This window comes from Nansenia antarctica (assembly GCF_963989245.1).
Source record: "Nansenia antarctica genome assembly, chromosome: 10".
In the NCBI taxonomy this organism is placed as follows: Eukaryota; Metazoa; Chordata; class Actinopteri; order Argentiniformes; family Microstomatidae; genus Nansenia; species Nansenia antarctica.
This window is the reverse complement of record NC_137680.1, coordinates 23839449-23852955: the sequence shown is the minus strand read 5'-3', so window position 1 is coordinate 23852955 and position 13507 is coordinate 23839449. Positions and strand designations below refer to the sequence as shown.

General features: G+C 45.2%; 1 protein-coding gene across 1 annotated transcript in view; it reads right to left on the bottom strand.

The window, feature by feature from the left end:
- Nucleotides 1-3825: 3825 nt before the first annotated feature.
- tmem147 (transmembrane protein 147) overlaps nucleotides 3826-13507 on the bottom strand; it is an 11529-nt gene continuing 1847 nt past the window's right edge. Inside the window, exons 3-8 of the mRNA XM_080540907.1 lie at nucleotides 13452-13507; nucleotides 8185-8250; nucleotides 7590-7726; nucleotides 4747-4831; nucleotides 4396-4517; nucleotides 3826-3964 (exon numbers count right to left, since the gene is read on the bottom strand). The exon at nucleotides 13452-13507 is cut by the window's right edge and continues 14 nt beyond it. Of these exons, the coding sequence (XP_080397033.1) occupies nucleotides 3844-3964; nucleotides 4396-4517; nucleotides 4747-4831; nucleotides 7590-7726; nucleotides 8185-8250; nucleotides 13452-13507 (587 nt within the window). The 3' untranslated portion in view covers nucleotides 3826-3843. The remainder of the gene's footprint in view (nucleotides 3965-4395; nucleotides 4518-4746; nucleotides 4832-7589; nucleotides 7727-8184; nucleotides 8251-13451) is intronic.

Genomic DNA, 13507 nt, shown 5'->3' with positions numbered 1-13507 from the left:
CTCCGTGCAGCAGGCGACAGCTTGTGTCTGCTGTCTGCTTCATATGCGACAAGTTTCTATCGTTTTCGTGCTGAATCGGAGATGTTCCGGACGGTTGACGCGCGCATGCGCAAGGGGAAGTAACCAAAGCCGACAACACCAAGGCTGCGTTCGTAAAGACGCTCTGGAAATCTGATCAGCACTCATGGAATGCCTATTGTCCAAACAAATGACTTGGTCCCTTTATGGCGTTGAACCCAGTGTGCGCTCCGGCGCTCTCAGAGAAAGTTTACGAACGCACCCTAAATAACTTTACTTCATTTTATTTTTTTACACCTGCATTTTGTACCACTCGACCAATAACCTCAAGTCCTCCTGCAAGTTAGAATAATATAATAACCTGAAGTCCCGCTGCAAACTGCTGTTAGAATAAAATAACTCAACTCAACAACCACGCGCCTGTGAGTTAAGAAAGAGTTTTGATTGATTGATTGAAAACTTTATTAGAAGATTTGCAGAAGTAGGTACATGACAGTACATATTACATACAAGGTCAACTAACAGGATAAAAACCCAAGAAAGCCACTGGCTTATTTCAATTGGGGTCCTAGCAGAACGCTATTGGATAAAATACCTGACTTAGGATAAAATACCTGACTTAGGATAAAATACCTGACTTAGGATAAAATACCTGATTTAGGATAAAATACCTTACTTAGGATAAAATACCTGATTTAGGATAAAATACCTGACTTAGGATAAAATACCTGATTTAGGATAAAATAGTAAGTAAGTAACACTTTATTTATATAGCGCCTTTCGCACATGAATGCAACTCAAAGCGCATATAAAATACCTGATTTAGGATAGGTGACGACGAACACGTCGGTGTCGTGCACGGCCAGGTCGTGCGCGTGTCTCAGGCTGGCCTCGCTGTGCGCCACGGTGGGCAGCATGATGCCGTGGTGGAGCAGGTAGAGGGAGGAGGAGGAGGAGGACGACATGGCACGACGGGGACGACCACCGCTATAACGCACTCTAGGAGAGCTGGTGGAGATGTGGGAGAGAGAGGGTGGGAGGTAGGGAGAGGGAGGTGGGAGGGAGAGAGAGGGAGGTGGGAGGGAGGGAGAAAGGATAGGGGAGGGGGTGGTGGGAGGGAGAGAGGATAGGGGAGGGAGGGAGATGGTGGTGGGGAGGAGGGAGGGGGTGGTGGAGCAGAGGGAGGGAGGGAGAGGGAGGGAGGGGATTACCTCACCAACCAGAGACGGGTACACTGAGCCAATTATAAACAATAACTACTTTATCGTAACCATAACTGAAGGGAAATACAACAACAACAATAATAATAACTTTTTATTTGTATAGCGCTTTTCCTGCAAACATTGCAGCTCAAAGTGGTTTAATCATTATATAATCATCATTTAATCATTTAGTCATTTAAAGGCAATATTAAAAAGATGGGTTTTTAGTCTTGACTTGAACATATGTGCTGAGGTTGCATCCCTAATGTAAACTGGCAGTGAGACACAATCTGGAGCATAAAATGAGAATGCAGCCTCACCAAACCTCTTCTTTTGTACAATAAAAACCCATGTTTGAGGTGTACATTAAGCCTATAGATTAAAGCAACGTCCGGGTTAGGCTACAGTATGCCTCCCGCTAGCTGCTAGCTTACACGTCTTCGGTTCTGTGAGGTGTTGCCGTGGCGACCGTGGCTGGCTGTGCCTAGCCATGACGACCCCAAGGCTCCAGAGAGACTACATACTTCCTGCCACAATGGAGCCTTTGTCCTGTAGAGGCCAGCCTCCACTAGTCTCACAGAGGTAGGGGGAGAGGCCCAGAGGGGGGAGAGGAGAGGTCTAGAGGAGAGGAGGGGGGAGAGGCCCAGAGGGGGGAGAGGAGAGGTCTAGAGGAGAGGAGGGGGGAGAGGTCTAGAGGGGGGAGAGGTCTAGAGGGGGAGAGGTCTAGAGGGGGGAAGGGAGAGGTCTAGAGGGGGGAGAGGTCTAGAGGAGAGGAGAGGAGAGGAGAGGAGAGGAGAGGTCTAGAGGAGAGGAGAGGAGAGGGGAGGAGGGGAGAGGAGAGGAGAGGTCTAGAGAAGAGGAGAGGTCTAGAGGAGAGGAGAGGAGAGGAGAGGAGAGGGAGAGGAGAGGAGAGGAGAGGTCTAGAGGAGAGGAGGGGAGAGGAGAGGTCTAGAGGGGGGAGAGGTCTGGAGGAGAGGAGAGGAGAGGAGAGGAGAGGTCTAGAGGAGAGGAGAGGAGAGGTCTAGAGGAGAGGAGAGGAGAGGAGAGGGGGGAGAGGTCTAGAGGAGAGGCCTAGAGGAGAGGAGAGGTCTAGAGAAGAGGAGAGGAGAGAAGAGGAGAGGTCTAGAGGGGAGGAGCAGACCCGGGGGAGGACAGGTAGTGTAATTACAGGGGAAACCACATGGGACACGGCTATTCTCTCCAGTGTCAATAGAGTGTCTGGCTGGCATTCATACAGTAAGGTGTGTGTGTGTATGGGTGTTTGTGTGTGTGCACGTGTGTGTGTGTGTGTCTGGTGCCATTCACAGAGGACAGGTGATAGGTGTGAGAACAGAACTGGAGTTTCTCTCTCAGGAACCTGACCTCATTCACAAGGTTCATCCACACACAGGAGCTTTGCCATTCAATTCCATGGAATTTACCTGGTCAGGTGCAGGTGTGAACGGGATCTGAAGGGAAATCTGCTCAGGCCATTTCCCTGGTCAGGACCGTGTGTGACATCCCCTCTACCCCCCGGTACAGACCACCTCATCCCCTCTATACCCCCCTCTAATTTCTGATTTACAAGCAAGTAATAGACATGTTTTTTTAAAGATGACAAGAATATTTCGTCTGGCAGCTTTTCACCATCAGATATTAGCGAGTTGTTTGTCCGAGTTTTCTGCCTGTCGTGACTTTTGCTGTGATATGATTGGACAATTTCTACTTTGGGGTGTGGCTTAGCGATAGGTCCATTAAAGCCTGTTCTACAGGATGTAAACCTCCCCTTTAAAGCCTGTTCTACAAGACGCCAGGGAATAAACATACAGTAGCATAGAAAGACCTATTTATTCCATTCATGTTAAAGACAGACAGACAGACAGACAGACATACAGACATACAGACATCAGTCCTGAGGTTAACCCTGTCAGCAGGCGGGCGGAGGGAGGCCACAGGGCTGACAGCCTCCGTCTCCTACCTCCGCCAGCCTCCACAGGGCTAAGGAGAGAGACAAAGAGGCCCCTGGGAAGTGTTCCAGACAGACGCCCTCTGATCACAGCAGCTCAGTCAGAAACAACAACAAATGAAAACAACAACAGGGTTCCACAGTAACGCTTGCCCGCTTGCCCGGAGCAAATAAAACATTCGCCAGGTTTGTTTGCGCGAGCCCGACGACGCTGCTGGATCCTGGATATGTTTACCTGTGTGCAGGAAGAACAACAGGCGGCGCAGGCGCCAGACCAGACTAGATGATCGTGGAGTGAAGATATTATCAAAGCGTACGCGATGCGACGGGTGATCGACAGGGGCGTATGCTTTGAGAATATTTAGATTCTTCCTGCACACAGGTAAACAGATCCAGGATCCAGCAGCGTCGTCAGGCTTGCGCAAACAAACCCCGCGAATGTTTTATTTGCTCCGGGCAAGCGGGAAAGCGTTACTGTGGAACCCTGAACAAGCAACACAACAGTCTAATCATCATATTCCTGCTCCATCTGGGAGACATACAAAATTCACTGCCCCCCCCAACCAGACACATACAGGGCTGACACCCCCCCCGCCCCAACCAGACACATACCCCCCCCCCCCCAAGTCTACCAAACCCCCCCCCCAACCAGACACATATAGGGCTGACCCCCCCCCCCTAGTTGCTGTGCACCAGCGTAACGAACAGGAAGAGGGAGCAGAGGGAGATGGCCCCCGTCAACACCGCCTTCACCAGCAGGGCCGTCCAGCTGCCCAGCACGAACACATGGACAAACAGCCTGGGGGGGGGGGGGGGGGAGGAGAGGAGGGGGGAGAGAGAGAAGGGGAGAGGAGAGGGGGTGGGGGAGAGGAGAGAATGAGGGGGGGGGAGAGGAGAGAAGGGGAGAGAGGGAGTTAGTCATATTCATATTCATCATATTCTCTGTCTGGTCAGACATACTTCCTGTCTGGTCAGACATTCTTCCTGTCTGGTCAGACATACTGTATGTGTAGTTACGTGTAGTTACGTGTAGTTGTGTGTAGTTTTGTGTAGTTATGTGTAGTTATGTGTAGTTGTGTGTAGTTATGTGTTTCTAACATGTTGATGTTGTATCAGCATGCAGTTAAGGCCGTACACGGCGTGCGATTTTGAGTGAGTGAGTGAGTGAGTGAGTGAGTGAGTGAGTGAGTGAGTGAGTGAGTGAGTGAGTGTGTGTGTGTGTGGACGTACTCCATGAGGAAGCCCTGGTACACACACAGCCCCAGCAGCACGGTGACCGGCAGGCAGAAGCTCTTGGGAAGGTCGTAGCGCGTGAACATCCACACCACCGCTGCCATGGCGATGTAGTGCACCTGCCCAGACACACACACCTTCATCATCCTCATCATCACCTTCATCATCATCATCATCATCATCATTATCATCATCATCATCATCCTCATCCTCCTCATCATCATCATCATCATCACCATCACCCCCACCACCACCACCTCCTCCACCCCTGCCCCCATCACCACCAGCTCCACAGGCAGACGCAGAGGACCACCTCCTCCTCCTCCTCCTCCTCCTCCTCAGACTCACCAGGCTGATGTTGGAGTCCAGGCTCATCTGGATGTACTTCCAGTCAAACTCGATGCCCCTGGCCCCGACCCACAGAGGCAGACACCTGGGGGGGGAAACACACCTTAAGCCCAATTTATACTTCTGCCTAAAATCTACACCGGAGCCTACGCCATAGTTTGTCGCGCACCTCTCCAAAAATGTAACTACGCGTCAGTGCCTACGCAGACCATAAGCACTGTGATTGGTCCGCTTGGTAGCGTCACATGCCGACTCTCTCGTAGGCCTAAAATGCGGAAGCCATGACAGAAATGTCATTAACTTTTTCTGTAATTACTTATTAATAAAGATTTGAAAAATTATGATAACCATCTTATTATCTTAGTTTGATGTCATTTCAATGCATTATAGACATTTTCTTTACAACAAGCATAACCCAAAAATTGCTATTATGCCGCTATGAGTACACCGACCAACGCGACGCAGACCGACCAACACAGAACTATAAATTGGGAGAGCCCTTGCGTAGGCTACGGTGTAGCCACGCGTAAATTCGACGCAAATTGGGCTTTAGTGTACAGTACACATGGGGGGGGGGGGGTTGCAGACATAAACAGATAACAATTTCCCCCCCCAAAAAGAATTTATTTAAGAATAAATTACAGAATGATCAAATAAATAAAAATATTCATCAGTATTCCTCACAAGTCGTCCACATGGGGGATGAAACAGCAGAATAATGGCGCTTTTCCACTACAGGGCCTGGTCTTTAGCCTTTCTCCACTGCCAAAAGTACCCGTGCCATTTCTGGTACCCGTGCCGGTTTTAGTTCTTGTTCGGGATGGGTAGCGAAAGGTACCAAAGGTACTTTTTTGCCAGGCTGCGTGTGACGGTGATGCACACCGTTGATTGGTCAATGGAAATCGTCATCCATGTTCATAGATTTCTTCGCTAACCGCCATCTTTAAATACCACAACAGATTTCGCTCTCGGAAAATGTCACTTACTGTTTCTGTAATAACTTATTAATAAAGATTAGAAAAATTATGATAACCATCGTATTATCTTAGTTTAATGTCATTTCAATGCATCATAGAACTTTTATTTACAACAAGCATAACTAAAAAAATCGCTATTATGGCGATGTCCTGTGCCTATGCTGTTCTCAGTCCAGGGGCAGTCAAATGCCGGTAGATTCGCGTCTTGCTCCCTTTAACACATGTCGGCGTTTCCCTGGTTGCGAGATCTAAACTACTAGAACTGAAAGCGTCAGGTAACAGGCACGTAACATCCATATGCTGCATATATAAATAAATATATTTGACTACCAGCAAGACACCGGAGCACTCGTATCTATAACAAACGCGGAGATTGTATGAGCCCCGCGTCAGACAGCCTTTCCGTAGAAATACATCGCTCCGTTATATATCTAACGTTACATGTTTTAAGGCTGATCTGTGCATGATAGTGCTGCATTATGTTGATCTATTTATATCGATCTATTCTTGCCAATTCCTTATTACCAGTGGAAAGGGGGAAGGCTAAAACACTTTGAATGGAATAGATAGGACTTTCCGTTCAATGGAGGAAGCATGATACTCGCGAGTTCATCTCGCTTTTGCCCCCGTTGATGTATTAAACAATCTAAGCAATCTAATCAGAGCAGTTGTTATTATGTAATATTATTGATGGATGTGCCATTTTTGATGGAGAGCAGTAAGCGGATGACTGGATGTGAGCATGTATTTGACTAATGCCGATAGATTCGCGTCTTGCTCCGAAACCGGAGCTGTCGGCGCAGACAGGATTTTACAGCGTTCCTTCAAACTATCGTAATTCATGAACTATATGCCCAATCTAAACAATTCAAACAGTTTCTGAAAGCAGAGAAGTTGCACTTTTTGAACAGTTGAACTTCTTTAGGCTTATTACGGTAGTTCACCAACAAAAAAAAGCACAGTGCTCAACGCGTCAGGAGAAATAAAAATAGAATCGGGGCTTTAACACATGTCGGCATTTCCCTGGTTGCGAGATCTAAACTAGTCTACTAGAACTGAAAGCGGCAAGTAACAGGCACTTAACGTTACATGTTGTACGGCTGATCTGTGCACGATAGTGCTGCATTTTGACATAATTTGAAATCGCATTTCCCCCCGCTGATCTGTATAGCGGGGGGAATCTTATGACAGGTAACTCCTCCTACAGTCCCGGGTCGTTCCTGTATAGTGGAGAACGATTCCTATATGGAACTTTTCAAAAGTGTGCCGAGGCGAGCCGTGCCGAGCCGGTCAATGGAAAAGCGCCATAAGAGTCAGTCAGAACAGGATATGACCAATTCATTTAGTGACTTTAGATGCACCAGGGACACCAGTGACATGAAGTGAATAGTAGTGGTGCCAGGACTCGTCCCTGAGGCACACCCGTGGATACACTGAGGGAGCCAGCAGGGACGCCAGCAGACAGTCTGTTCTGACGGTCGACACTGAGAAGTCTTTGCTTCAATACTGCATGAGCAGCCGTCAACATAACATCCTGCATTTCACCCCTCCTCTCTCTCTCTCGCCCATCCTTCCTGTCTTCCCTCCTCTCTCTCACCCAACCCTCCTGTCATCCCTCCTCTCTCTCACCCATCCTTCCTGTCATCCCTCCTCTCTCTCTCACCCATCCTTCCTGTCATCCCTCCTCTCTCTCTCTCACCCATCCTTCCTGTCATCCCTCCTCTCTCTCTCTCTCTCTCTCTCTCTCTCTCTCTCTCTCTCTCTCTCAACCATCCTTCCTGTCATCCTTCCTCTCTCTCTGACCCATCCTTCCTGTCAATTCTCTATTGTCTCTAGCCCCCCCCCCCCCCCCCCCCCCCCCCTCACCTGGACATCACCAGCTCCGCCGTGCCCCAGCCCATAGCCGCCACCATGATCTTGTACTCTCCCTTCCCGGCGTTGCGTGACATCACCAGGTGTAGACCCAGCAGGTCAGCCAGGTCCACAGTGGACTTCATGAACTCCTACACACACACACACACACACACACACAGGCCCACACACACACACACACCATACACACCATACACACACACAGGCACACACATACAAACAGGCCCACACACACACACACACACACACGCACACACACCCACAGGCCCACACACACACACACACACACACACAGGCCCACACACACACACACACACACACACACACACACACACACACATACACACACACACACACACAGAGAGCCAGGCACACACACACACACAGACACACACACACATACACAGACAGGCACACACACACACACATGCACACACACACACACACACACAGGCGCACACACACACAGACACACACACACACACACAGGGTCAGGTTGGTGCAGAAGCCGTTTCGAGTGGTTTGAACAGAAAGGACCGCCCCATTATGACATCACAGCCGGCCTCAGCCATTATGATATCACACCTACCCCGACAAAATCGTAGACTCCGGCTCCGCCCTCCCAGGTGGGAAAAAAGGTGGCAAGGAACAGCATCTGAAACACAGGTGTTTGAGATTGAGATTGTTTATTTAAGGTAAGCCCCTTGAGAAGAATCTTCTCATTTTCGAGGGGGTCCTCATATGACGATACAAACATAATCGTAACACATAACAAATAACAATACAAAGCAACTACACACACACTCACACACACAGCCCGTCATCACTCCACAACCCACCACTACAACCCAACCGCAATATATACATGCAACAGTCAGATACATACATAATATAATTATCAGAAGACATCAGCAAGTAATCGAAATTGGCAACAACAGAAAGCACATTTAAGGAAAATACAAATACAAACAACCTGAAAACTAGCCGGTCCAAACCCCCCACATAATTAATAACATGAGCAGGGCTTTTTTAAATAGGAAAGTAAAGATGATTTAAAGGATTGAAAGGATGTGAGGGACCTTAAAGGGGAAGGGAGATTGTTCCAGTCACTAGGGGCCTTGTAGGCAAATGAATTACGACCTAATTTTTTGCGGTATCTGGAAACACAGAAAAAGAGGTTTTGATGTTGTCTGAGTGGATAGGGAGAACTACGGGGGACCAAGTAAACTTTTAAATACATGGGATATTTAAAGTAAATACATTTATAAATAAATTGTAACCAATGAGATTGCCTTCTGTCTTCAAGTGAAAACCAGTTGAGTGAATCATACATTAGACAGTGGTGTGTAAAATAATGACATCTGAGAACAAAACGACAGAGGGAGTTGAACAAGACATTTAGGGGACGAAGACAGGTCTCAGAGGTACCCTGGTACACAATATCAGCATAATCAATAATTGGTAAAATAAGCTGAGAAACTAATCTTTTCCTGATTTCAAAAGTAAAGCAATCAATAGAACGATATAAAGAACCAAGGCAACCATAGGCTTTTTTAACAAGATTATCAATGTGTGGCTTGAAACAGAGTTCAGGGTCAACCCAGAGACCAAGATATTTAAATAATTTAGCATTTTCTAGGGGTGAACCATCATCATAAACAATATTTAAATCTAAGAGGTAGGGACGCCGATAATGTGCACCAAACACCATACAACAGGATTTGTTCATATTCAGAACAAGGTTATTATTAAAGAACCAGTTCTGAACAGATGCAAAATCTGATTGCAAGGAGCTTTGAATTTGTGTTAGATCTCTGTGAGAAGTATAGATAACCGTATCGTCTGCATAAAGATGAATATCAGAGTTAGAACAAGACTTAGGGAGATCATTAATAAATATAGAAAAGAGGAGTGGTCCCAGAGTAGAACCCTGAGGAATACCCTTGTCCACAATTAAGTAATCGGACTGAGAACCCTGTAAAGAAACATATTGACGGCGATTATGCAAATATGCATTAAACCAAAAAAGAGCCTTCTGAGAAAAACCAATGGAGTACAACTTATCAAGAAGAAGATAATGATCAATCAAATCAAAAGCTTTAGATAGATCGATGAAGATGGCACCAGTCAGTTGGTCTTTGTCACAGGATGAGAAAACATCACTAGTAAACTTGAGGAGAGCAGAAGTAGTTGAGAAGTTGGGTCTAAACCCAGATTGAAATGGTGAAAGAATATCAAATAAATTAAGGTAGTGAGACAGTTGATTGTAAATCAGTTTCTCAAAAACTTTTGCAGTGAAACAAATAATTGAAATTGGGCGATAATTATTCATGTCAGTTACATTTCCGTTCTTGAAAATAGAGGTAACACGGGCACATTTCCACATTGAGGGAATTGAGCAGGTAGAAATTGACAAATTAAATAAATCTGCAAGAGGATACATTAACACATGTGCTGCTAGTTTAACAACAAATGTATCTTCAATACCGTCTGGACCTGGACCAGCACCACCACCTTTGAAATCAAAGATTGCATTATAAACATCCATAGGCATGATTTTATTAAAGGAGAAAGTAGTAGTAGGCCTATGTGTTGTGGGGTTTGAGGAATCTGCAAGATCCGAGTATTTAGTATTTATAACATCACCGATAGAAGTAAAATGTTGGTTAAAGGCCTGTGAAATATGTAGGGGGTCAGAAATTATATCATCGTTAATTTTTATTTGAGATATGAGGCCTTTGTTAGTTTTATTGAGAGCTCGGTTCAACTGTTTCCAAAATTGTCGAGGGTTATTAAAGTCTTGAGAAAGACTATCACGGAAGTAACTGGATTTTGCGTTACGCGTTTTAGTTTTGCAAGAGTTCCTCAAACCTTTATACATATCCCAGTCAGCAGGATCATTTGACAAACGATGTTTGGCCCAGGCTTTATCTCTCTGTTTAAAAAGATTGAATAGTTCAGTACTGATCCAGGGTAGATGCCTGCCTTTAACCCTAAATGTCTTTAGAGGTGCATGTTTATCAATAACTATTTTAAATTCTAAACATAAGAAACTCCATGCATCCTCCGGAAAGGGTATCAATTGGAATCTATCCCAGTTAATTGCAGTTATATCGTTAATAAATGAATCAACATTAATTTTTTTATATTGCCTCAAATTAATATATTTAGGTGGGGAGGAAGGTATTCTAATTTTCCAAACACAAAATATAACACAGTGATCACTAAAACAATCAGACAAAACACCAGATGCGGTTATTCTCTCAGGATTGGTGACCAGAATCCAATCTATTAAAGATGAGGATCCATGGTGATGGTCCACACGAGTTGGCTCACTGATCAACTGAGATAAATTAACACTGGAGAATAATGTTCTCTCATCAATAGAAGACTTATCAAGCCAATTTATATTAAAGTCGCCCAGAATGATCAGTTCATTATGCTTCTTTAAGGAGTTTATTGTAGATAAGATGCAGTTAGCTGAATCTGATAGAACTGGAGGTGGTCTATAAATGGTCCCAATTGTTAAATGTTTATTGTCATGAAACATGATGTTGATGAATAGGCTTTCAAAATGAATTGGGTCAACAGTAGGAGTGGTACACTCTGAGGTAAATTGATCAGAAACATAAGTTGCCACCCCACCTCCTCTCGAAGGTCTATCAGATCTGTAAATAATATAGTTATCAATTTTAATTTCATCATTAGTAATATTATTATGCAACCAGGTTTCAGATAAAGAAATAACATGGGGTTTATAAAGAGCCACCCATGCTCTAAGTAAATCAATTTTCGGAGCAAGACTCCTAATATTGATATGAACTATCTTTATTCCTTTTGCTGACTCAATAGCACAGAGAAAACAAATATATGTTGGTCATGAGACCGACCTGGGAAGTAGGCCTAGGGCGTAGACGTTGGGAGGGAGAGAACGAGCTGCGGAGTGAGGGACTAACAGGGGCACACACACACACACACAGAAATAAAATAAATTGTAACATCATCAAGATGCAACAGAAAAGCAGAGCAACAGCTCGGTCTGCAAGTCAATACAAGCATGAATAGGATCAAACATGATGCTAATGATGCTAACAGCATCTGAAACACAGGTGTGATGCTAATGAAGCTAACAGCATCTGAAACACAGGTGTGATGCTAATGAAGCTAACAGCATCTGAAACACAGGTGTGATGCTAATGAAGCTAACAGCATCTGAAACACAGGTGTGATGCTAATGAAGCTAACAGCATATGAAACACAGGTGTGATGCTAATGAAGCTAACAGCATCTGAAACACAGGTAGAGAGAAGTGAATTGGTTGGCTAGATGGTGTGTGCGTGTGTGTGTGTGTGTGTGTGTGTGTGTGTGTGTGTGTGTTTGCGGTTGTGTGTGTGTGTGTGTGCGGTTGTGTGTGTGTGTGTGTGTGTGTGTGTGTGTGTGTGTGGTTGTGTGTGTGTGTGTGTGTGTGTGTGGTTGTGTGTGTATGTGTGTGTGAGTGTGTGTGGTTGTGTGTATGCAGGGCTTAAAGTTTCCTGTGCCTGAAACTTTTTCTTGGGGAGGGGGGTCACAGTTTGAGATATTGGGAGAGCGGGTACAGAAGACAGCTTCTTGTCTCAATGTTTAAATGCATTAATACTATTTTATACTCAATACAAAATATATGTCTCAATGTTAAAATGCATTAATACTGTTTTATACTCAATACAAAATAAAATAATATATTTAGATGTCTTTAAAAGAACAAACTGATTAAATCACTTAAGGCCAAACTGATTGCATCACTTATTAAGCCACTATCACTATAACAATAGATCAATAGATCTCCATCAAGTAGAATACTGATGACTAGTGACCAGTCAAGACCATTGGACTCCAGGATATCTTTGAGCTCCTGCATGAGGGCTGATGAGTTGGCGATGTTTACTTTCCTGCTGGCTAGGTGTTGTGTTGTTACTTTGGCCAGATCATCATCAACAAATCGAACAAGGACATTGAACGTTGCTTTTTTAAGCTTTTCACACAGCCGTTTTTTCAATTCCGGGACAAAGGCCATGTGTGTTTAAATAGCTGGCGTGCTGATTGGAAACGGACAGCTTTGTCAGTGCATTTTTGTCTTCTGATAGCTTCTTGCACAAATCGACGAGTGGCTGAGCCATTGTGAAAGACAGATCATGTTCAGCTATGTGCACACTTGGATCTTTTGCTCGCAAACACGGTCGACCATTGAAGATGAAGTGGTAAGCTACCTGTAGCCGTCGCTCCCGGCAAGGTTGTTGTATGAGCAAGGTTTAAGAAACTTGGCTTCCATTTTAATAGACTCTTACTAAAGTTAGCGAGATAGCGGGCTGCTAAAAGCGAACGTCTCTACGAGCTAACATTACACTCATTCAAACTTCTTAAGGCCCGCCCCACTACTCTGCCTCCGATTGGCTAGAAGTCGTTGGTTGGCTTGAGCAATGTGATACCATTGGTAGGCGGAACTGTCTCTTTGCTGAAGATGACTCTTTAAATTACGATGTAAAGAAATAGCATGTGATTTTATTTATTTATTTTATTGCTCAAAATTCCCCCGCGCCGGAAATCCGGCACCGTGCCGGAGAACTTTAAGCCCTGTGTATGTGTGTGTGTGCGGTTGTGTGTGTGTGTGTGTGTGTGTGTGTGGTTGTGTGTGTATGTGTGTGTGAGTGTGTGTGGTTGTGTGTATGTGTGTGTGTATGTGTGTGTGTGTGGTTGTGTGTGTGTGTGTGTGTGTGGTTGTGTGTGTGGTTGTGTGTGTGTGTGTGTGTGTATATGTGTGTGAGTGTGAGTGTGTGTGTATATGTGTGTGAGTGTGAGTGTGTGTGTGTGTGTGTTCACCTTGCAGAGTTGTACAAACAGGTAGGTGGCTCCAGCCTGGACACACCTCCAGAAGG